This window comes from Tiliqua scincoides, chromosome 4 (genome assembly GCF_035046505.1).
Source record: "Tiliqua scincoides isolate rTilSci1 chromosome 4, rTilSci1.hap2, whole genome shotgun sequence".
Taxonomy (NCBI): domain Eukaryota; kingdom Metazoa; phylum Chordata; class Lepidosauria; order Squamata; family Scincidae; genus Tiliqua; species Tiliqua scincoides.
Window position 1 is genome coordinate 193,155,821 of NC_089824.1, and position 26,317 is coordinate 193,182,137.

General features: G+C 42.1%; 1 protein-coding gene and 1 long non-coding RNA gene across 3 annotated transcripts in view; one reads left to right on the plus strand and one right to left on the minus strand.

Moving 5' to 3' along the window:
* Positions 1-5,122: 5,122 nt before the first annotated feature.
* PIGU (phosphatidylinositol glycan anchor biosynthesis class U) overlaps positions 5,123-26,317 on the minus strand; it is a 30,331-nt gene continuing 9,136 nt past the window's right edge. For both annotated transcript variants that reach the window (XM_066626093.1, XM_066626094.1), the window contains 6 exons: positions 25,742-25,839; positions 21,569-21,723; positions 20,228-20,371; positions 15,717-15,841; positions 13,473-13,615; positions 5,123-6,964 (listed from right to left, as the gene is read on the minus strand). In XM_066626093.1, coding sequence (XP_066482190.1) covers positions 6,851-6,964; positions 13,473-13,615; positions 15,717-15,841; positions 20,228-20,371; positions 21,569-21,723; positions 25,742-25,839 — 779 coding nt within the window. In that variant the 3' untranslated portion in view covers positions 5,123-6,850. The remainder of the gene's footprint in view (positions 6,965-13,472; positions 13,616-15,716; positions 15,842-20,227; positions 20,372-21,568; positions 21,724-25,741; positions 25,840-26,317) is intronic.
* Positions 17,650-26,012, plus strand: LOC136649463 (uncharacterized). Its single transcript, XR_010794401.1, has 3 exons — positions 17,650-17,715; positions 18,997-19,142; positions 25,194-26,012. It is a non-coding gene; the product is annotated as an uncharacterized lncRNA (long non-coding RNA).

Sequence of the window (26,317 nt, forward strand, 5' to 3'; positions counted from 1 at the left end):
CCTCTTCATAAATGACCTGGAGACAGGGTTGAGCAGTGAAGTGGCCAAGTTTGCAGACGACACCAAACTTTTCTGAGTGGTGAAGACCAGAAGTGATTGTGAGGAGCTCCAGAAGGATCTCTCCAGACTGGCAGAATGGGCAGCAAAATGGGAGTTGCGCTTCAATGTCAGTAAGTGTAAAGTCATGCACATTGGGGCAAAAAATCAAAACTTTACATATAGGCTGATGGGTTCTGAGCTGTCTGTGACAGATCAGGAGAGAGATCTTGGGGTGGTGGTGGACAGGTCGATGAAAGTGTCGACCCAATGTGCGGCGGCAGTGAAGAAGGCCAATTCTATGCTTGGGATCATTAGGAAGGGTATTGAGAACAAAACGGCTAGTATTATAATGCCGCTGTACAAATCTATGGTAAGGCCACACCTGGAGTATTGTGTCCAGTTCTGGTCGCCGCATCTCAAAAAAGACATAGTGGAAATGGAAAAGGTGCAAAAGAGAGCAACTAAGATGATTACGGGGCTGGGGCACCTTCCTTATGAGGAAAGGCTATGGCGTTCGGGCCTCTTCAGCCTAGAAAAGAGACGCCTGAGGGGGGGCATGATTGAGACATACAAAATTATGCAGGGGATGGACAGAGTGGATAGGGAGATGCTCTTTACACTCTCACATAATACCAGAACCAGGGGACATCCACTCAAATTGAGTGTTGGGCTGGTTAGGACAGACAAAAGAAAATATTTCTTTACTCAGCGTGTGGTCGGTCTGTGGAACTCCTTGCCACAGGATGTGGTGATGGCGTCTAGCCTAGACGCCTTTAAAAGAGGATTGGACAAGTTTCTGGAGGAAAAATCCATTATGGGGTACAAGCCATGATGTGTATGCGCAACCTCCTGATTTTAGAAATGGGTTATGTCAGAATGCCAGATGCTAGGGAGGGCATCAGGATAAGGTCTCTTGTTATCTGGTGTGCTCCCTGGGGCATTTGGTGGGCCACTGTGAGATACAGGAAGCTGGACTAGATGGGCCTATGGCCTGATCCAGTGGGGCTGTTCTTATGTTTTTATGTTCTTAAAAACTGGCCTTGTGTTATCTAAAGTGAGAAATGCAGCATACATCCCAAGTTGGTTGTTGTTGTATGAATGAAGACAACTGCCAAAGTAAGCTACTCATGGGAGTATAGTACCAGGAGGCAAGAGTTCATTTCATAGATTTCACAGCAGTTTCTAAGGCCTCTAACGTACCTGCTATATCACAGTAGTTGCTGTAATGAGAAGATCCACAAGTTTCCACCTTTCATGTTTACATGCAGTCCTGTGGCAATTCAGAGATTCCGTGAGACCGCATGTCTCAGAGATCAACCTCTCTCCCTTCTCTCAGAAATTCCACTCACATTCTAGGGGCATAATCCTAAGCAGGTCGACTCAAGTAAATCCTATTGTGTTCAGTGGAATTTACAGGAAAGTGAGGATGGGATTGCAGCCTAGATTTCATTAGGCATTGTCCACAAACTTAAGTCTAAAGACTAGAAATTTGGTGATAAAATAGAAAAGCTGAAAGCCTCATGGGGTTGGTTTTTGGTTCCTATGTGAACGCTGGATTCCAGGCCCAAAATGAAGTTTTGAGTTTTGTAGAATAGACTCTCAGAATATAAACTGCCTTGATTAGATCAGATCCACAATTAAAAGAAAACTGCTGAAAGTGAGGGCTAGAGCTGGATATAAACCAAATAAAGAAAACTTTCAGTCATCTTGAAATGATGTGATCATAATGAAAATGTTGAATTCAGGAGGTGCATCTGTATTAGCTCTACAGGGAATCTATGTGGTTAAGGGGGCCACTGAACAGATCAAACCCCCCCTCCAATGTTCAATCATGCCTTCAGCTTTGTGAAAAATCGCTCACTTCCACTCCCTACCTACTTGAGGCCACTAGACTGCGGATAATACAACTGCATGTGGAGCACAAGACACCACCTTATTTCTACATATTCACCTTTATGCTGCAACTCAAGGTAATCTGACAGTAGATACCCCCCCGCCCCAAAACCCCAACATCTTCCCAAAAAAGTCATTCCAACAAGCTAGTACTGTACTTCCCATCATGCCTCCCCAACATATTTCCACGTAGAAAAAACATATCACAGAGGCAAGAAATTAATTTAGGCTGCATTCGTCCTCTCCTGGGTGGATGGATTCAAGCTAATTGGGGAGTGTTATGTAGGAAATCCAGGTTCTGATACTTGCCCTAGGACAATAGTTTTCAATCTATGTGCTGAGGACCTTGGAAGCCCATCAAAAATATCTTCAAAAATATCAGTATTGACAGGAAAACTTCCCTGATAGCTTGCCCACTATTCCTCACTCACCATATCCTGCTGGGTGTATTCTAAGTTTCTAGGAGTAATTGTGACAACCAACAGGCTTGGCTACTGCCAGTGCACCATATGAAGAGAGTGCAATTTAGAACATGCCCCCAAGATCTTTTTCTTATGCATAGGTCGTCTATAGCAGATGTTGTCTGCTTAGAGGTTTCCTGGCAACCTCTGGCTGAATACAACCTAGCAAGGATCTCTCTCAACAATCTCTCATTTGATGGGATGCAGCCATTGCGCTTCATTTTCCCAGCACAACCTAACAAATGAGCGGCTTGTCTACCCCACTCCAAACTGCCACCACACTCAGTGCACTCGGAAAGGACAAGCCTTGGTTGTCCTACACACAGATGCCCTTCAGTCACATGGAAAAGAAAATGGCTGATGCTGTGGTGATTTGCTCAATGCAAATATATTGCCACTCGAGAGCTTCTGCACGCCAGCCCCAATTAGGATTTTAAGAGGATAAAAATGAGGGTGGAAAAATAATCACATTGGGACACAGCTGAATAAGGCAGGGGAAAAATTGTGTTCCATTAACTGCATTTAGTTTTGTGACACTTTAGGAAGAATGGACGAGATTGCTCTCAACTACACACAGACAAAAAACCCACACAGCCACTGTCCGCTTCCAAGTATTATTGCCTACATTAAGTGCATAAAAACATAAAAGGCAATTTGGTCACCATTTCCCTTCCTACTCAGTCATAAACAGACAAAATGCACCTGATGCAATAAAGGGTTAGACGAAAATGAGTGAGCAGATTGGAAAAATCAATATGTTCTAGTTTATGAAAAGGGGGGGGGGATTAGTGAAGCCTCCATGAATGAAAGTGGACCCTTAAGGACGAAAATGAATGGCATTTTCAATGACTTGAAAATCCAGGGTAATCTTCCTACTTCTGTACCATTTTCTCTGTGCTGCACCCAAGAGTTCATGCTTCAGACAAAGCAGTCATTTTGTCTAAAAGCCATCCGCTAATGCTGAAGTTGGTTTCTGATGCAATGCCAGGTCATGACTTCTTAAATAAGGGACATATTGGAGCGGTGCTGTTTCAAATGCATCCATTATAGTCAGATGGATTATAATTCTTATTAAGAACATTTGCAGTGATCTCAACAATCTTCGATAATAAGAGGCATTCATGACCACTGAACAGGACTTGACATTATGACAGACAGGGCTGTGATTAAAAAAAAACAGATGCTGCTTCTTGTACCCACCCCCTGTGATGTCTAAAGTCAGTATGTGATGTCATAGCATGCTTTCAGTTTCCCCATCCTCACTACATTCAATTGGTCACTACTAGTGGGGCAGGGAAATTCACAGCCTGACAATGTCACGTTACACTGAGCATCTCCACACATACCAGTTATTTGATTTTTCTCTGATTTTTCTTTGTGAACTTTTAGTTGAAAAGTGGCATATAAATACTGTTAACAATAAATAATAATAATATCAGCCACTCTGCTGAATCAGACAAAAGGTGCATCTAGCCCACAAAACCATTTCCAACAGTAGCCAACCAGATGCTTCCAGGAAGCCAATGGGCAGGACATGAAGCAAGCCCTGACCCACCACAACTGATAGTGAACATGAGAGTCCCATTCAGCTCTCTCTTCTACCCTAAGCCCCTTGGGGAAATGGTGAAATACAATTAATGAAATAAAAGAATTACAGGTAATAATTATGATCAGTAGCCTTTGAAATTCTGCAGGACAGTGGTTCTCAAACTGGTGGGTCCCCTGTGGGGGGAGGGGGGGCTATATTTTCACAAACCATACATGCTCCCAGGGTCCAGGGGGTGCGGGGAGCCCAGTGCAGTGCACTTCGTTGTCCAAGTGCGAAGAAACCAGAAATTCTGGTTTAATCACGCTTGGAACGTTCACTGTTTGCAAGCCGCGGAGAACCCCACAAGTGCTGCGCTGGGCTCCCCGCAACCCCTGGACCCTGGAAACATGTATGGTTTGTGAAAATATAGCCCCCCCCTCCTGCCGCAGGGGCATGATCCTGGAGATCGCTTTGCTGCCCCTGCAAAGACTTACCCCGGGAGTAAATCTCCTAGGAAGTTTGAGAACCACTGCTCTAGGAATTCAATCTCCATTTAAGACCATCTCATCTAAGGATCCTCCCCCAACAGGGCCGCTGTTTTTGGTAGCAATCCTACGTGTCTGCTTATAAAAAGGGTAAGTAGCATCTATTGTTCTACATACAGAAGGATCGTAAGCATGGGCTTTTGCTAATTTTCAAAGTGCAAACCGAAGACATTTCACATTTGTCTCATTTTTATTTTGCATTAGAAAGGATTTCCTTCTGCCCACCCCACCAAGGGATTCCCTCAAACCCTGGTATGTTTTTAACAAGTAAGTTGTTTTTAACTTTGTAAGTTGCAAAGTTTAACAAGTTAACTTTGCCAACTTGTGCGTGTAATGAAATCTGAAAGTAGCTTTCCTACAGTTTAGAGACTTGCACGTTCATTGTTCACCACTGGGAAAGTGGATGGATGGCTTTTTTGGTCTTTCCCAACCCTAGGATTCCTCACAAAACAGTAGCCATTTGGTACCTGAGAAGTCTAACAGTGCAATAAGTGCAACATCGCACATTGTAACAGATGTCTAATGAGAATGCCAGTCATGTTACAGAACAAAATTAAATGTTTGGTATCCAGTGATCAAAACAATCCTCTTCCCTATCCAAAGGGCAGAGTTCTCTTTCAGGCTACAAAAGACCAAAGGTAGCAAGACATCACTGCTTCAAAGAGAAAATTTGCATAATTTATTACTATGTAAAGAACTCACACCCACTCACACTTTAGTTGAGGAGGCCTTGCTTTCAATTTTCCTTCAGATTCAGCCTGGAGCACAGCCTCCTTTGTACAATTTTTAGTGGCAGGGTCATGTACTGCAAGAAGTTCTTCCTAGCAAGTAAAAGCCACGCAATTCTAGATGCAATAATTGTAGTACAATAAGGCAAGAATGTTGTTTTAATTTTTTTTTTAAATCCTTGTAGAACCATTGCTTAATAAAGAAATACACTGTAAGAGAAAGGAGACTGTGCCCTGCAAGAGTGGCTTTGCAAAAATGGCAATGAAGAAAGGACATGTGTCATTGTGAACACAGGGGATCCAAGTCTAAACTCTTCTGCTCACTGATCAAAAAGGGTGCAGTGCTTGGTAATTCTGGGCCTTATAAACTGTTCTGGACTTTGGAAGTTTGGCTTCCAAAAGGGCATGTCTGACTTTCCTGTGGGGGAACCACATTATTGGTAAAATTAAAATAAAAAAAAGAAGCCAGCCTGTAGCCATGTTGGGTCAGCAGAGTTAAAAAATGACAGCGATCACCAAACAAACTAAACATATCTGTGTCTTCATTACTTAAGGAAGGAGATCCAGCCTAACACACAGTACTGGAAGAGGGCAGCCAGTTTTGCATTGCCACCTAATACAGTTAAATGCTTTTCCTGCTGAAAGAGTAGGTAACTGTAGTGGTATAATTGCTGCAGGCCCCTAGCATCCCATTGAAAAATGGTTCCCCTCTGGAGAGAAGCTAAAACCTCTGGCCTCTTTCCCAAAATCCCAGAGATCTGAGAACCTATACCATGCTCCCAAAATCTTACAAAAGAGGGTGGTAGAGGAGGAATTTCCCTAAAAAGTATAAACACTGCACTGATTACATAGACCACCTTTGGCCCCTCTGATCCACCTTCATCTGTTGGACCCCATATGATACTGTGATTTTTGTTTCTCTTCTCTGAGACCCCTGTTCAGATGATGCAGTCACACTTCCATAGGGCTTTATTTCTCCTTGAGGAAAAATGAGAAGGTTCATCCATCAGGGGCTTCTTCCAGTTTTCTTCTGTTGCTTGTATCCAGAGATTGGGAACTTAACTCTCCATGTCTCTCAGCTGTCAGCAGCTCCATTCAGTTTCACTCCATTCCCTATTTATCCAGAGTGCAAACTGTAAAACATTTGAGGTCCCCCAATTCCCAACATCAATATGAGGAGAGAGTATTGAAGTGTAGAGTTCTCCAAGTGTCCAAGAACCCCCACACCTTAGGCAGGTGACCCACCAATTCAAGCAGCGGAAGGAGAGAAGCAAGAGGAACCAAATAGATGCTTGTTGAAGCCATTATTTTCCAGGAAGTATAATAATGATTATCTATGGTCTCTTGCCGGGTATACATCCCAGTCTATCATCAATTTCTGGTGAATTGACCAGAACTGATGACTGGTGTTCATAGCAGAAATATGGATGGCAGAAGAAACTTCAGTAGAGGCCAAGGGCTATCAAGGCGACTTCTCAGCCTGTTCTTATGCTCTTTGCACCAAACTCTATACCAGTGTTACTTAGGTTATTCCCAGACAAACCAGGTTTGCTCTTCATACGCAAAAAGTATCTTCCCAAAAGTCAGACCCACCCATCCCAAGCATGGTCTGTTTCTTATAGAAGTGTGTCCTCCAAGTCACATCAGACACCAGGATTATTTGAGGACCAGCAGGGGCTCTGTCCTGCCTTTTCTTGATAAGCAGAGTCCATGAGTGAGGTAGTACTCCCTCTGCAGGAAGGCGTAGAAATAATCTGAGATGAGCAAAATCTGTAGATGAGACAAAACACAAGCAAGGGTTGTACACAATCAGTACCTTCTGCAAAAAAACAGCTACACTTTCATCCTATGAACTTCAAGAGACTGCACCCCATGTTGTGCTTTGGGAAATGGTCAGATATTGTGCTAGGATCTGTGGTTTCGGCTTACTGAACTTCTACAGCCACAAAACAAACCCACAAACTGGTTAGGGCTTTGTTACCATTCATATCACTGTGAGCACAGTGTGATAGAGTTACTAAGACAATTGCACAAACACAGTTACAGCAGCATGCTAAAGGAAAAGGATAAAGAATGCTGTGTTATTGTATGCTTCCTCTACACAGTGTTAAGGCCACATTGGGTCTACCACAGCAGCTTACAAAACCCAGGATAGAAAAGTTTTATAAGAGATAAACTGGATAGATCTCAGCGATCACCAGGCTTACTGCGGCATCTGTTTCCACAGACAAGACCCTACATCAGTGGTTCTCACTCCTTTAGCACTGGGACCCACTTTTTAGAATGAGAATCTGTCACCACGTAACAGAAGTGATGTCATGACCAGAAGTGACATTGTCAAGCAGGAAAATTTTCAACAATCCTAGGATGAAATCCTGCCCACACTTGCCCACACTTACCCAGGAGTAAGTCCCATTTACTATCATTGTTAAAAGCATCTTCATAGTAGCCTGTTAAAAGTACAAATCTGTGACATTTCCCCAAATGTAGTCACATACCATCACATGAGTCTAATATATTAAAAATAAAATACTGAAATGGCTGGTGACCCACCTGAAATTGGCTCGCGACCCACAGTTTGAGAAATATTGGCCTACATCATTAGGCTAGTGTCATCTGGACCTAGTCTAGAAGTTAAGATTTTCTATCCCATCCTTCAGTATTATTCGGGCGCAATCCTAACCCCCTTATGTCAGTGCTTTCCAGCTGTCAGTGCTTTCCAGCACAAGGAACAAACATTCCCTTACTTTGAGGAGGGCTCCATGAGTGACACCCAGCTGAAGAATGCAGCACACATCCCATTGGCACCACTATGCCAGTGCTGGAAAGTACTGACATAAGGGGTTAGGATTGCGCCCTTACTCTCATATAAATGCTGTGCCTTATTATCAGATGCACGAAGCAGATGAAGAAGGTCATAGGCCTATGAAATATCCTGTTCCCTGCTAGTCTTCAATGTGGAGGGAGCTGTTTATATGGAAGAGCATTCAAACATCTAATTGTTCTATCTAAAGCCCAGCAACAACCATACAGCGCAATTCTCTGGATCAACCAGAGAGTTTGAGGAAGCGAGATATACAGGCAATGTCAACAAGAAACAGAAAGATTTAAACAATCGTTTTCTCTGTTCTTGCTCTGTATTGTTGGCAGTTTGCTGAGTCAGAACTCAAAGATTCATTTGTATGTATAAATATACATACCTGGATTAAACCCTGATGAACCCCATTTTCCCCAGATAAGCAATTTCTCGTCTACCTCATCCTACAGCAAACACCTCTCTTTTTTAAAAGGTGACTTTCTTAGACAGGGAATTTTGTTTGGGACCTCTTGGCCAATGAGGCCTGATGGCCACGGCACACAGTCATTTGCACCTCTGGAACCAAAGGACAGGGAAGTTACGTTTGAAACTGGCCCTTCCCAGCACGTTGCTGAGGAATGGGGCAAGAAGGAATAGCTGTCTGGCAAGGCAAAGATGTCCCTTCACAGCTGCCACTTAGCTGGGCACACAGCCAGCTGGAAGAAGGAGTCATTGTGATTGAAGGGACACAGTGGGTGTGAGAGAGCTCTCCAGCCATGGCTGTTTCCTGGAAGGTGACTCATCAGCCTGCTCTCATGGAAACCTCAGGGTCAGTCAGTGTGCCAAGAGAGCTGGGCATCAAAACATCTCCATAACACATTAATGATTTGTTAATAATCTCAGCATCAGCAAAGTGTTGTCTGAATGCCCACTTTGGAGCAAGTTATGACTTGTGTGTCAACAAGTTAAGTTCCTGATCAGGCACAAAGGGCGGCGTCCTCTAAGGGTGTTGCTCTGTACCTTCAAACTCTGATGAACTAACCACAGTACTAAGCTCAGCCTTGAAGAGCACATGCTGTATTGCAGCTCAGTCATGAACTCATTAGGTAGCTATGGTTAGATCACTATATTTCAGCCTTCCTTTAGGCTGCCAATCCTTTAGGATCCTACCATATATGATTGTACAGTTTTCGAGATAAGGAAGTGTTGCCAACCATTAAAAAAAACAGGGAGGTCTGTATACCTTATTAAATAACACACACATCATTTCACTGCAGCACCTGATCCTATCAAAGGATACACATTTAAAGGCATTACTACATTTACTCATAACTGGTTACTTCTAATTTACTGGTAACTTCTAATTACCATAGCTTTTTCATCAGGGACATAATTCTCCTGCTTGCACTAGACTTGCATGCTTTGAAACAAATTTGTGAGCAGCAGGTCAGAATGTCACTCAGCCAGGACACAGAAGCCTCCTGATGATATTCAGGGTCAGGGTTTTAATGATGCCAAGATCAACTTTAAAACGAGCAGCACCAGCCTATACACGTCTATGCAGAAGTCCTACTGCATTCAATGGGGCTTAATCCCAGGAAAACATTTATAGGATTTTGGCCTAAGGCATAAGTGTGAAAGGTCAAACCTACAAGTTCTAAGTGAGGGAGTGGCAAACCTTGAAAAGCAGAAGAGGAGGAAAGGAGCTCTTGCAGCAATGCTCAGGGGAATTCAAGCTCACAGAACAGAACAGTCTGTTTTGGCTCCAGCTTTCTGCTGGGCAAGCAAGTGTTGACACAAGCAATGATAAGGAATTTTACAGGGAAAACACTACAAAGACTCTTCTGCTGACAATGTAACTGGATTTTCTACCTAGAGGGCATTATGCAATCACAGAAAAGGGTAGCCAAGTAAAAAAATTCAGCCACCTACACAGAGAGAGAGCAGCAAGCAATAGTCCATGACTCACAGGCTTGGGTAAAGAACAAACACAGCTGTGCTAGTTCCTATGTGCTGATATGAAGCTGTTATATGTGTTCTCCTCATCAGGGTGACAACAGCCATAACATGCCATGCAATGTTGCAATTGTCAGAATTATTTCTATACTACAAACTTGAACATACCAGTGCTCTATGAACATAACATAAGCAGGGGTGTCAAACATAAAGCCCAGGGGCCAGATGCAGCCCCCCCCCCAGCAATTTCTTGGGCCTCCATTATAATTGGGTTCTCCAAGCATGATAATTGGGCTGTCTCATATCTTGAAATTATGAAAAAGACTTGGAGATTCTCTCTTTTGTCATTTGTAGCGAATAAGTTTCTATGTGAGAACAAAGTGCTTATTTGTAGCTATCATCTGCTTAATGATGTCACTTCCTGGTTGAGGATATCATTTCTGGCCCTCAGCAGGTGCCATGAATGCTATTCCGCCCGCTATGTGAAATGAGTTTGACACCCCTGCCTTAGAAACTAACAGGAAAAATGGATAGCAGCAACTTAGCAGAAAAGTCAGTGCGTGCTTTCCTGGGAGTATGTGCCACTGAATTCAATGGAACTTGCTTCCAAGTAAACATTCATAGGATTGGGCTGTTAGTGAAGAAGCAGAAGAATGGCAGAACAAGCTAGCTCTTGCAGACCCGATTCAGGAACACACAGCTCAAGAGGCACTTTTGTCCAGCATGCAGGGTTGCCCCCCTCCCCCCACAGAGCATTTCTACAGGCCTTCCTGGCAATGAAGAGAAGCTTGAAAATAAACTTGTAATATAGGTTAAAAGAAAAGACATCAGAAACAAGTAAACAAGCAAACCTTGAATTCATTACAGTATACTTTTCAAATATTGATGTCTCTATTTCACAGTCAATTTAGGAATGGGGAAATTCAATCTTTTTTTCCCCCTTTTCAAGTTAGCCATTCTAGGGTGAGAGATATCCCACATACCAGCATCAGTTATAACCCATATACCAGCATCTGCATCTGTGCAAATGACACACAGATCAATTACATTCAATTTAATATGAAGGAGACCGGGTTGATCAGAGTTTTTGTATGACTTCCAGTACTTTTTTGTCTCTATTTGGGGCTACTGAAAAGGATTGTTCTGCTAATTAATTCATACTTTTCAAGATACAATTTAGTTAAGTACTGAGTGATCTTCGGCTCTCCAAGATCAGTGATAAACCACTGAGGTTACTCAGATGTATATCTTTTAAATGTATCTTATGTACCATTATAGAGAATACTCAGAGCAGTTCTCATTTTGTACATATCAGAATTCTGGTATGCAAGCTCAGAATTCAGTTCAAATGGATACCACCAGCCTCATAGATGGCTGCCTTTATGATACAAGGTGAAATAGGTCAATCTCAGAAACAGTCTAAGTAGAGGAAACCCTCACTTTCACAGATTAATAGGGAAAGGGATATACCTAAATGCTGAAAGTCTGCTAAGTCTGGACCCCCTTCCCCCCTTGGCGCTACCTGCCTGCTCTGCTCTCCACCAGGGTGCTCTCCATTCCTAGAGTGCCCTAGTGGAGAGAGGAACAGTAGTGCCAATGGAGCTCTCCTAAGAGGGCAAGTTGGAGGATCAGGGCAGCTTTACTTGCCTTCTAGGAATTGCTTGGTATTGGCACTGGCATGTTGCTCACCTTTTTACCTTCTTACAGGGTAAATGGAGACATTTCTCCATTCCTGAGGCTGCTCTATAAGTGGAGTGTTCACCAGGAAATGGAATTCATTGGAACTTACCTCCTGAGGAACTCTCCATTCCTACAGTGTCCTGTTAGAGGGTGAAAAGGAGAGCAGCAGCACCATCACTAAAGGAGTCCCAGAAAGTAAGTAAGCTTGCCCCAAGTCCCTTCTGCATCTTAACTACCTTAGGACTCCCTCAGTGCTGCTGAGGGAGCTCTGTAAGGTAACAGATCTCTGCCAACATTATAAATTGTCCTTTATTTCTAAAGTCCACTCAATTATGGTCTGGTAAATTGAGAGTTCACTTTAATGTTGTAATTTTTAACATTAAAAGAAGGCATATACTGTAGTTTCAAACCCATTTAGAAGAAATTACAATGAATCTGATGGGAGCTCCACAATAAGGAGAGATTTAATTGCTGTTGCCATAGGACAGAAATAGAAGAGAGGATAAAATATGGAGATAGGAGTTGCTTCATATAATTAAATACACAATTAAACTAGACAGATGCACAGGGGATTTAGGCTAGAAGCCTAAATTTCCACCCCAATTAAACAGGATGGGCTTGAATACTGGTGCATAAAAAGGAACAAAAGACTATCCAACTTCTAGCTAGTCGATTTCAAGTAGTTTACATCCAGCAGAGATGCACAATTGGTGTCAGGCCTGTAGTCTCATCTATAGATCCCAACACTCTGCCTGCATTATTCCAACTAGCCTACAGTGAAGTCTGCTTGCTGCAAAGAAAACTCTGCTCCCATGACCCAGCACATCTCAACACAATGAGCTTTGCTGCTCAAAAGCAATTTCAAGACTGCTGCAGTGACACTTCCCATCTCTCTGCCATTGAGCAAGAGTGGAGCACTGGGAAGGGAACTGACTGCACAATGATGGGGGGTAAGCCAGACACTAATGGTAGGGGGCCTAGGTAGCTGGTCAGGCAGACAAATAAAATCACTGAAATCCAACTCGCAGCTGTTTTCTAAGAAGCCAAGTTCCAGACCAGGTTTTTGGGATAGCAGCAGAATACTGTTCTGACAACAAGGCCCCATTTTACCTTTCCATTTTTATGTTCAGACCTTGGGTCAAAATGGGAGACAAAATCCAATGAAAAATGCGCAACATGCATCCATGTTATACTCCATGTCTGAGACAGATAATTGCTAAGCAAGGCTGTATAAACAAAAAATCAAAACTAGCACTGAGACAACTCATATCCTTTGTTAAAAGAAGCTGAATTCTGCATGGTGAATAAATGAGACAAATCAAAGTAATTGCCTAGGTATTCTTGTTTTTCAGAATTTAGTCAGTGTCTCCTAGTCATGGGGAAGGGTAAGCATTTATGTGGGACACTGAAGCCCTGCAAAGAAAATTCCAAATGGACCCCAAATGAAAATCCTTTCACTCCCCTCCAAGTTTAGGAATTTCATCTGATATAATCCTCCCCCCACCCCCAGGCACACTGGTCTTTCTCTTAAGGCATAAATTAAAGCTGGGATTCCCAGCAGGTCAATTGCTGTGTCCTGCACCAAATCTAGTGCTTTCCCTACACGTGTGTAGGATTATGGAAACACAATCCTGCACAAGTGTAGGCAAGATTATATTCAAGAGGGCACTGAACCCCTACACCCTTGCCTTGTTTTATCAACAAGTTGGACATCAGTGTGATGGTGCAGTAAGAATCTGGTGTTTTTTTCTGCACATGGGCAGCATGCACAGCCCTACACAATGCCAGACCCAAGTAATACTGTAATGCTGCTTGACCCTTATCCACCCACCTTGTATTACTAACCTGCCCTACGTTGAACGTCAATGTGATGGCGTAGTAAAAATTGGAATTGGCACTTCCTGCATAAATCCAAAGATGCCACAAAACCGGGAAGAGCAGGGAGCAGACAATGAGTACACAGGAGAGGATGAAGATGTTCCGGAGGACTGCAACCAAAAGTGGAGGCGTGATTAAAATTGGTAAACAGATCTATTAGAGTCCCTGGCTTTGTACCATATTAGCTACAATGGGACGGCGGATACTAATTTAGTGGGTGGTGCCAGAGACAGCTGCTATAGAAATCTCTCTGGCTCGAATCATTAATTAACTGCAATTCCTGTGCGAGATGAGAGCTTTGACAGGTTTGTTCCGTGCCGATTTCCCCATTTCATAGACCTTGCCTTCTTGGATTTAAGAAGGCGCAACATACAAAAGCACAAGCAATACAACTGGTGGGGCAGGGTAGGAGGGAGGAGGTGGGGGATTGAATGGAAAGCTAATTTTGGATCTAATTTTCCTGTTCCAGGCTGCAATGAAATGTTAAGCATTCTCTGTTGCTTTGGACAGGGTATTACCCTGTTCCTTTTTAGATGCACTGATCCCATCCACACAATATCTGTTAGCCACACAGTATCTGCTGCTAGTGAACCATTTTGTTGTATGCAAAAAACCCAGTAAAATGAAATATTTGGTTTCAATATTTTGTGTTAGAACATTTGCACATAAGCTTCACTCCCTGATTGTTCCATAAATGACCTTAGAAAGAATACGCTGATTCTTTCCTTCTTGCCATATATTGCTCAGTCTCACACACACCCCAGAAATGGAGCCAAGACTCATTTTTGCCATCAAAGCCTTAATGCTCTTCTTTTTCAGGAACCACAAAAGCTTAGTTACTAAGGAACATTTTATAGCTCATTCCCATACATCAGATTGCTGTGATCAATTACAGAAAGAAAGAAAGAAAGAAAGAAAGAAAGAAAGAAAGAAAGAAAGAAAGAAAGAAAGAAAGAAAGAAAGAAAGAAAGAAAGAAAGAAAGAAAGAAAGAAAGAAAGAAAGAAAGAAAGAAAGAAAGAAACTCTTCCCTTAGTTCCCATGCAATCATCACAGCATCCTGACTATATGTTCATTGCTGGGTGGGTGAGTATGTGTGTCTTTTCTCATGGAAGCATGTCAGCCATCCAAAAACAATGTCTTATAGTATATATTTTAGCTATATTTTGCTGTGAAATCTCCCAGTGATGACACAAAAGAAAGTTCAGCATTAAATTTATCATATCTGTTTTATCATTCCTAACAAAAACCTACAGGTTTTGTGTACCTGGTCCTATCACGGACCCCAACTGAAAAATCAAGAGTAAACTAAACTAAGGACTCGTGCATGTTGAGTGAACTAAACTAAGGACTCGACCAACACAAGCCAAAATGCAGTTAGGCACACCTTGTTCATTATGATGACAAAAGCTACCCCTCCCCAGCAAGTCACTTGAGAAAGCCAAGCAAAAGTTTCCTGCTGGGTATTGCTCTGAATTGCCTGCCTCTGTGAATGTCATTCCAGTCATCTGGACAAATCATTTATTCATTTAGGCAGAGACAGAGCAAGAGCAAGTGTAAACTGCAAGAGTTACACTTCATTTGAGTTGCATGACTTGCACAACAGCAAGAGTTACACATTCACTGGAGTCAATTTTTAAGTGTGAGCTTCAATAAAGCACACTTCAGTACAATCTAGATGACAACTTAATTTAAAGAGACACTATCCAGCCAAAATTAACCATTTTTTAAGCCCCACAAATTTAAATGGGAGAATTAAACACATGATTAGATCTCTCCACCATGAAATCAATGGAACTTCAAAGTGCTGCTGAAAGTTTTACTGGATCATGCTATAGTAATTTTAATACTACTTTATACTCACTTTCTGACAATGACATTTATTTCACTCTTATCCCACTCTTCCTCCAAAGTGCTCAGGGTAATGCACAAAATCTTTTTCACTCTCCTGTACCCATTTTATCTTGACAACATTGTGAGGTAGGCTAGATCAGCGTTTCTCAATGTTTGTCCCCCACTGTACCACTTCACATGGTCCATCACCACTCCCACTGGAAATATTAACGCTCTCAGCAAATAGTCTTCATGGGAATACCTAGGAAGGATCTTTGCCACAAAATGAAATCTGAAAACCAGGATCTATTATTGCCAAGTAGTTGAAGAAATGACTGGATTAGTGGCATGGTGGAGGGAGGGGGGCAGGAAGGACTTACATTGATATAAGTGGCTCCAGAGTGGAAGAAAGGCCATGTAGAGAGCAATGTCTCCCACAGTTGGGTAGGACTTGAAGATGGAAATGATGGCAAGCTGAACAAACATGAAGAACATGGGATGTTCCCTAGAAAAGAAGCAAAAAGACTGTAAGTAAATGAACATCTGACGCTGCCTTCCAGTGGGTCAGGCTGTCAATCCATCTAGCTCAATACGGTCCATGCTGACCAGTGGTGGCTGTCCAGGATTTCAGATGGATGTCCCCAGCCTGACCTGGGGAAGTCAACCACTGAAACTTGGACCTTCTTCATGCTAAGGATGAGGCCATAAATCACACACTGTGAGAATGTTACAACCTGCTGTTCTATCAGTCCATACACTTTTTGAAAGAAGTCAGCATAGGTTCCCTCAATAGGAAGTCCATGCGCCACATTAAACCCCCAATCTTCTTCAACTGGCCCTCAGCAAACAAATTCTTTCAGATTGTGATTGCAACACTTCCCACCACACTGGAGATAAAATCCCCCAACATCAAAACCCTTTGGAAAACCACTGAGTCAAGGAGAAACCCAGCCTCCTAGTCAATATCTGCTATTTTAATATGTGGAGGAAGTTGTGTGTGTTTTATCATGGAGGAGCATTTAACACACATCACCCCTTCAAAGATGACCATGTAGTTCACTGATGAGGCCTCTGTATGATTATCCCCATACACCTCTCTGCTGCTTGTATTTTTACTTCCTTCCATTTACACACATGTACACATGTATGCTTGCACGGTATCACAAGGAAACATGAATTTCCTTATGAATTGGGTAAGAACTAGGGGTGTGAACAACCACTGCAAGAAATGGGTGTATGTGTTCCTTGGGTGACAGGTTAACGAAGAGGCTGCAAAAAAACACAGCAAACATAGCGTGGGGGAAGGTACAAGCTTTCAGAACATTTCCCTCCTATACGTGATGCTCTGATTCCCTTGAGCACATTTCCTTTTGTATATGTGTTGAAATACTTTTTCTTATAGTGATAAAAAAACGTGATCATATAGTGATCACTTCTATGGGCTAGATATATTTCTTTATTATCATTTACATGTCTTAATAAATAAGGTCAAGCTAATAAAGGAAGTACAATGCACTCTAGTTCTGTGATGAGCTACTAAAGCACTCCAGTACAGGATTAACAAGATCAATTATGACAGACATCGTAGTCCGACATCACCCCAAATTAAAAACAAACAAAAAACCACCTCTTAGGATTCATGATAATTAAAGAGATCACAGGGGCAGGCATGACAGTTTCTCTGTCATTAACTGGAAGGAACACACCGGATGTCTTCGTCAGTCTTTGTCATTAAAGCTAGGATACGGTACAAATAGATTAACAAAATGAAACTGTGCTATCTTGTGGCATTTCACACTTTTTCTGGGTCTTTATTACATATCTATCTCAGTTTTCCATTGCAAAGCTCAGAGGCAGCTGTCCAAATTTACACTGTGAAATAATTTAGGTTAAGAGAATAACTTCTCAATGCCAACAAGTGAGTTTCATGAATCCAGTGTGCTGGTTGTCCTTGTGTAAAAAGAAGACTGAAATTTGACTGGCTCTTTCATGACACAGCAAAGATGATGAACAGAAATTGGAGGGTAGCCAATTCCCTTTCAACACATGAGGTTGGGCCTATACTGTATACGTCATAATCATAAATGAAAAGGGGAAACAGGTACGTTGGCACAACACACTTGTGAAATGTTTTAGAAAGGTCAGGTTGACCATTGTCACTGGGAGGTATAAGAGACATGGTCTGAAAGAGACCCAGAATGATACCTTCAAGCTGGGAAACAAGAGATACTAAGGTGTTAATACACTGTAGTCACAGGGTGAAATCACATGAGTCCCAGCCACACTATTCTTAGCTTCCCAAACACATGGAATGGATAGAGTGTGGCATGGCTCCAGCCAAGAAGTAGGACGAAAACTACCTCCCAAGACTGCAACTGAGTAAGTAAACAAGGAGAAAGAAGTACACGAGTTATAGCCTGGGTGTTCCTATATGCTGCTGCCACATTTAGAAAGCCCTGCCCTCCTCATGATCAGTGTTTGTCTACACAGGAAGGGAAGAGGGTGGGGCTTGAGGGTGCGGAAAGGATAGGGCTTGCCAGTGTGCTCACACTTCACCTCTCTGTGTTCATGCAGAAACATGGCAGGGGGGAATGAACAGGGCTAGAGTCTTTTCCAACTGAGGCAGATGCTTGTCTGATCCTCCAGCCTCATCTTCTTGAAGACTATCAAGCAAGGAGAGCAAGGCCTCCTCTGGCAACCTCTTCCTTGAACACACTGCTTATCTAATAAGGAAGATCTTCCCACTAATGCTTAAAGGAAAGCTACTTTCCAGTTATTTTAGCCCTTGCTACTTGGCCTGTCCCAATGGACTAGGAACAGATGTCCCTAATTGTTCAAACATGTTTATGCTGAGGGCTTCATAGCTGCAGCATATCACATACACTCATTAGGTCTGCAATTCTATGCATACATGCTTAGAAGTAAGGCACACTGTACACAATGGGACTGACTTTCAAGTAAATATGCACAAGATGGCATATTTACACCTGGTTATATGCCTCATTATACTCTTTCTTTTCTAGAGATTAGGAAAAATAAAAGAAAATGAAGGTGGGGGAGAGAGATCATATTATGATGTGCAAAGACAAAACCAATTGCTCTCAGAATAAAAATTAAAAATCCAAACTAGGAGCTTTTGCAAACAACGTCCTTATTTAGGTAAATGAAATCACTGCTTCCAGGAAACTGGAACAGATTTATTTAAATGTTCTCAAAATGAATCAGATTAAAAGAAAATCAGCAACCCCAAACAACATCAGGGGTGCCCTATACCCATTTTCCACAAGTGGCCAAACGAATAACATCCTTGTTATCTTTACTGTGTGATGGCCACATTTTTATAGAGAGACACACAACCTAAGAACGTCCCAAGATAACCAGTGCAGGGGAAGAGCTGAAGAATGCTAGAATTTCTTGTTTTTGTAGACACAGAACTGCAGTTGTTAATCCTTGCACAAACATTAACTTGTGAAGTACCGGCAGCAATGACTTTCTGAAGAGGAGACAGCCTCTACTATGGGCGAGTCCAAATCTAACTGAGTAGCTTAAGACAGAATTAATAACATAGCAGACAAGGATTTCCTGCTTCTCTCTACTTTACCTGTTTATCATTGTTTATATTTATTTTGTATATTGTATTTTGATGTTCTGCTTTTATAGAAGTTATACAGGGGAGCCGCCATATCTGAGGATCCCATATCTGCAGATTCACTTATCCGCTGATCAAGTCCGAGGACCCTCCCAGTGTGCGCACCCCTGCACATGGACATCCTCGGCTTCTACTGAGCTCAGAGGCCCCTCCAAAGGTGAAGGGAGACTCTGGAGGGGGGTGGGCAGCCCCTGGGACCATGAGGATTGGTGTTCACCTGTATCCACAGTTTCAGCTATACATGGGGGGGGGGGTGTTCCAGAATGGAACCCCCAAAGATAAGATGGCACACCTATATTTAGAAAACAACAGCCACCATCAGATTGGTTGCACTTATCATCATCTTCATCAATAACAATTGATGGCACTACTTTGCCATTACCAAGAGCACTATCTTGTAACGGTGATGGGGCTTGAAGAGTTCCAATTAGGCAAAAGGATATGCTGGTGGTAGCTTTGCTACTGGTGCGGGTCACCCATGCCAGACAGGCTCTTGCTGAGAAGCCACAATAAACCCATTCAATATGGTGAACCAATATGGTGAAAAAAGAAAGAAATCCATACTAGATCGGGTCAACAAGGACCATGCAGGATTTGGAGTCCTAGGGCATCAGGCACAAAATGGGCTACAGGACTCAGGGCCCAATCCTATCCAATTTTCTAGGGCTGGCGCAGCTGTGCCAATGGGGCATGCCTCCTATGGTGGGGAGGCAGCACAGAGGCCTCCTCAAGGTATAAGAACATTTGTTTCCTTACCCAGGGCTACACTGTGGTTGCACCAGTGCTGCAAAGTCGGATAGGACTGGGCCTTCAATGCCCTCTGCTAGACAAGCAGGGCAAAGACACTGCAAATTTACTGGAAGACCAACCACAGCAGCAAGATAACAGTTGAACCACAGCAATGAGCCATAGTACTAGGAACATTGAACATTATATGGCGATATCTCACCAGTTCTTGAACTCTTGAGTAGAGTTCAAGCTGGTGAGAACCCAAGAACCCCAGTCTAAACATCTCGTAGACTGTGACACCACTAATAGCCCTATGAGGAATTTTTTCTTAAAGGACCATACAAGTACTCATGAAGACCAGCAGAGATCATTCCATCTAAAAAAATTTCTAAAAAATTAAAAGCAAAATAAAGATCTTGACAAAAATTATTTTGCCAGCAGCAACTATAGAAGGAGCAAGTAGAAAAGAGGATAGCCCCCAGGAACAAAGCATGAATAAAGGAATCTACTTACTTTAGTTTCACTGCCAAGGGAATGGTATAGAAGAAGACGTTGATCTGAAAGACGCACACAAAGAAGAGGCTGAAGTGTTCAAACATTTCGGCAAAGAAATACCAGAAGAGGCCCACATTGGGTGTCAGGTCTGGAACGGAAAGGCTAGAATGGAAAGAGCAATAGTAAGATTATTGAATGATCTATATATGCAGTGAGCATAATGCAGGAGCGACCACACAAATATTAAGTCCAGAACATATCCCACTGAAAAAAAAAGGTCTGAATCCTGCTTGATAACCATCGGTTACAAAGACACACAGGTGAAACAAATGCTCTGAACTACAGCACAAAGAGCACAATCCTGTGTTCGTCTACTCAGATGTAAAGCCAATTGTTTTCAATGAGGCTTATTCTCAGGAAAGTGCAGTGCAACTCCAAGGTAAGGGAACAAACATTGCCTTACCTTGAGGAGGCCTTCATAACTGCCCCCAACTGCAGGATGCAGTATATGCCCCACTGGCACAGCTATGCCAATGCTGGAGAGCTGGTTAGGATTGCGCCCTGAGTCTCACAGTGACCACTGCTTCATCATACAGATAAATGAAATTTGTGCTATAGTCATCCAACAAATTGCAGTAATGAATTACAGGTCCAACCTTATACACAGATTTTTTATACATGGATTTGACTCAACACGAATGGCCACTGCAAATGAGAAGGAATGTGCTGATCCCTGGAGAAGGGGAAAAATGCACTCCTTTAAAGTGCTTTTCTTACTGTTGCAGAGATTTTTATCTCAACCTGATGAGAAGGGCCCTTTAAATTAAAGGAAAACGGGCCTTTACAATAGTTAGAGGGAGTGCAGCCAGCTGACAATCTGGGCCTTTACAATAGTTATCAAGAGCAAAGCCAGCTGACAATCCATCAATCAGTCTGTCTCCCTCCTTTCCCCCTGAACATGTGAAAGAAAAATAATCCTTTCTAAGGGCCTGGAGAAAGACTGATTATTGGATTGTCCTCTTAATGATTCTATCTTTACATCACAAAGGTCAACAAGGCTGTTTTTAAATCACCTGAGCAAAGGCACTTTGTTCTTTAAATTGATTTGTTATAGTACGACTTTTGCCATCAGGGTGAGTTCTGGGAATGGAAACCTCGAAAAATGAGGTTCAACCTGTACTCCTAATTAACAAGAAATTGAACAAAAGGAGTATTGATTACCAACAGAGAGCTTGATTTAATATTTTTGTGAACAGTTGCTTTTGTTTTATGATCTCACGGTACAAAAACAAAACTTCAGGAAAGAGAAGGTTGTTTTATATGCGGATGATCCAGTGTGCAAAAACAAGGTCTACTCACATGAAACCATAAACCGATGGTATAAAATCCCAAGAGTTGAGAAGGAAAAATGAGAGGCAAACAATCACTACTAGGCTTGCCAAATACAGCCCTGCATATTGTATGGTGCAGAGCCAGAAGCCTTTGCTCTTCATTTTCACAGGTATGAACCGACGCTAGGGAAAAACAAAACAAAACCAGGTTAAAAATGGCAACGTGCAATTTCACTGTGAGGCAAAAATCATAAGAGGTTTTCATTCTATGATTTCAGTCCTTCATTTCCCATATTGCTAAGAGAAGGAAAAGAGATCGCAAGAGGAATAGCTTTCAGGTAGATAACTAAATGCTGGGAACTAAATGTGGTGGCTAAGTGACAGAGCTATGAATTAGGAAATCTAACCTCTGGCCTTAGGAAAACATCTCTCCCTCTCTCTGCTGCCCATGCAATACTGCCCTATGTCACAGAGATAACAAGATAACATATATGAAGTGTTTTGAACACTCAAAAGTGATAAATAAATGTTTATTATTTGTTAAAGGCTCTCCATTTGTGCTCCTAGAAGTGTGTCTGCAAAAAACAGTATTGTGGGCACAAATTATACTTATACAAATTACACTTATATATTTGTTATCCGGAAAACTAATGGCAGTATGTTACTGAGTATCTCTCTCTGCTTTTATGGTGAACCACATGACAAAAGCCCAGAAGCAGATTGCACTGGAGATGAAGAGCACATTGGCAACAGTAGGTCTGGTGCAGTTATGAAGTGCTGGATCAAAGAGATGGTACTACAGACATGCACTGTTGGCAACTTTCAGTCTCTGAAGACTGTGGTATTGCGCTCTGAATGGTGGTTCTGGAACAGCGTCTAGTGTGGCTGAAAAGGTCGATTCAAGAGTGACAATCCCTTCTACACTGGGAGCAAGTGTAGCATAAAGCTTTAAAGTCAGAGCATCACATGCCATGCAAGAGAACAAAATGGCACAATGAACAGGAGAAACACTACATAGAAGCACAACTGAGATCAAGGCTGGATTCTGGGATGGGTCATGGGCAGGAAACAGAATCAGGAGCAGATATCATTATCAGGACCCTTGTCTGTGGCAAGAGGCCTGGACTGAACAAGGAAGTCTTGGCTTCAGCAACAGAGTGTGACTTGTGCATAAGCAAGGCAGCTACTTAAGGTTTCTGATTCAGAGTGGAGAGGGTTGCACTTGACCAATCAAAGTCTGTGCTGTTGAACTGGTGGTGCTAACACCTGTCATTTGTCCTCAGCACTTCAGTGAAGTTCCTTGGGCAGGGTGCGCAAGGATGAACATCAGAGAGTCCAAGTTTAAGACTTGAAATTTAAAATATGAAGCATGCAAAGGTTGAGAGAGTAGCAATTAAGTGCCCAGCAGCTGAATGATTTGCCAGAAACTAAAAAATAAGTAAGGAAAGGTAATGCATGTGTCACATGTACATTGGGAGATAAACATGGTAACAAGCAGAAGTAATTGCTAAGAACCAGTTGCACATTTGTGTTGACTATTTATCAAATGCTAACAATGTATGTTCAAACAATACTCAAAACAACTAGTTCATCATAATGAATGTCACTACTTGCAACATAAGAAAGAGTCCTGAACCATCTCCCAAACATACATTAATTTCAACTTTAAAAATCTGGCAGGATTAACGTGACAATACAGGGAAAGTCATTTTAAATCCATTTTAAATCCATAGAGACATTCCTGTGCGGGCTAAAACATACAGCACTTCCACTGGCAGGTCTAAATCTCTTTGTAATGCCTGCTGTTCTCTCAAAGACATTCCACATTATCACACAGTTGCAGGCACTGTGCTGTAGCCATACTGATATCGGGCTCAAAAATGAACAGGCTAAACACACAGCTGAGAGAAAAATAAAGAAAACAGCACCCCAGGTGCAAGAGCAGAAACTTCAGCTACATTTAGCAGACGGTTTTAACTACTGCTGAGTCCCCATTATGACAAATATCTTAAGAACAGCTATGGTCCAAAGCTATCTTGGCAGGAAGGTTGCAGACACAGCTTGATTCTAGCTATGTTTACTTGGAAAGTAACTCCATTTCAATGGGTCTTATGCCCAAGAAAGCATGCTTAGGGCTGCATCCTCAGACTGCCAGGGAAGAGTTCACTAGTGAAGCAAAAATCTATCACAGAAAGCCTGTTTTATTCTTTTAAATAGGAAATATAAGAATGGACAATACATAACATAATCGGGATCAAACATCACCATAAAAATATAGAAAAGAAAAAGGAAAGAAAATCTGAGTCTGAGCTGTAGAACCCATTAATTTGGTGACTAGGAAATGCTAACTTTACATCTCAGCATTGACCAACTTATGGATAAATATCTTTTCTCTAAAGTTCTACATCTTTTTGTCCCTTCAGAACAAAAAAAGACGGGTTGATCAGTTTTCACAGTATCTTGTTAATTTTCATTACAAACTGATTAGTTTATGTTAACATCAAGGCAAATACCAATTTGCTTAAAATCCACATGATTCTGGATTGGAACAGAACAGGAGGAAAGAGTGGGGAGAGGGTGTTTTTTCTTCTGTGCTGTTCCAATGCAAAATCCTCCTCATTCCTACTGGGGAAAAAGACAGGTGTTTGTCAAAATGTGAGCCCCTTTTCAGATGCTTTAAGGCAGGGGTGCTCTCACTTTTTTGGCTCGAGAGCTACTTTGAAACCCAGCAAGGCCCAGAGATCTATCAGAGTTTTTTTTTACAATGTTTGCGCCATCATAACATATAACATTTATGTGTACAATGTATGTTGGTATACCTTGAGCCCCACTGAGTATAACAGGACTTACTCCTGAGTAGACATGCCTAGGATTAGGCTGTGAGGCTGCAATCCTAGCCACACTTACCTGGGAGTAAACCCCATTGAGTACAATGGGCCTTACTCCCGGCGTTTCCTCCCAGAGGCACCTGAAGGGGGGGATCAGCACTCCGCGATCTACTCATTTTGCCTCGCGATCTACTGGTAGATCGCGATCCACCTATTGAGCACCCCTGCTTTAAGGGAAAGACAAACATCATAGATGACCTGCTCAATGTCTATGTTGGCCTTTATGGATCAGTTATTACCGAATTAGCCAGAAGAAAGACACTGCTGGAGGCTGCCAGGAATATATAAGTTTGTAATCACTTTTGCTCCCTTTTAGTACTATCCTTGATCCTTCCCTGCAAGAGCATTGCGGTGCCTGAACTGATGGCACTTTTAACTCTTTTGTGCCTAGGGATTAGAATCAACATTAATCCTTGATCTCCCAGGGTCAACAAAGGTATTTTCCCCTTCCTTCTGTCAGTGACAACCAGGAAGATACTCCACTCTTCCTTTGAGTCAGGAATATCTCACAATACCTCTTTTCTTCCAGTTTCATTTGGAATATTATCCTCTCTATGCCAAAATCAAGCAACCTCACATAATGAAAATTCTTTTTGGGCAGGGTTTGCAGATTAAAAAGAGAGTTTGTAAAATAGAAGGCATTTACATTTCCACAAGGGATGCCAGTATAAAAACCTAAACAATTAGGGCAACAGAGTAATAACTGAATATGCTAATCATGTACAGGACTAACAAAGAACTGTCACATTTCATATCAATCCTCAGGTCTTAGGAAAGCATCGTCTTGTACCCCTTCCAGATGTGATATGTTCTGTGTTAAGAGCTTCTATGTATACCTTTCAACATTTGACTCCTTGAAGGACTCCAGTCAACATTCAGAAAGGAGGAGAGACCAGAGGCTTTCAATGACTTCGCTTGTTTTCTGGTACAAAAGGGCAAAGTAAATGTAACCATTGCCAACTGCAGTGTTTTTCAGGGCTTCAATGATTCAGGGAAAGGCTGACCATCAAAACCCACCTCACTTACATTAATTCATCACAGACAAAAGCCTGGCATTTCACAATACACTCAGTGACGTTGGCCACAAGAGACTAGGAGCATAGTGTAGTTCAGTCAACAAGGCCTGCAGGCAATTTACAGGTTGCTTTCTGATACTTACCATCTGGCCTACAAGCAAGTCTCATGATGTACTTACCAACAACCCTGCCAGTGTGGTACCTATCAATTCAGGTTTGCTAGTCTTTCCATCTCCTGATGTTTGATAGAAACCATCCATATTAACAAAGTAGCTTTTGCTCCTGCAGAATATTTACCTGCAGCAAATACAGAAGGGCTGGTGCAAATAAGGTGAGAGGGTACAGGGACTGGTATGTTGCCACAGCCAGAAATACTGCACTGAGGAGGGTACTGCCTGTAAAACAGGGGAATAAAATAAATGGAACAGTTAATTATCGCAAGGAGTTTCTTATCTAAATGAACTTCTAAAATGAAAGCTATTCGTCAACATAACATCTCCTACCATTCTGCAGCACTTAATAGGGCTGACATGCATTAATTAAGGGTATGTACAGGCACTAGTTTTGAACAGGGACAATGCATGTTCAGTATATAACCACAGATGGGACATGTTAGCTCTTTCCCCCACCTGTCCACAACACAGGCTGTGATGGATTATGCACCATGGGCATTGATAAGGCTGAAGCACCACAATAGAATACCCAAGTGTATACAACCAATGACAGCTGAAAGAATTGCACAGCAAGAGTAGATGAAGGCATGACAAGCAGCCTTCAATGGTAATATTTTTAATCATCATTAATAAAAAAGAGGAATAAACACCACCTCCTGCTTCCTCTGTATAGCAAATAAACTGTATAATTTGTATTTCA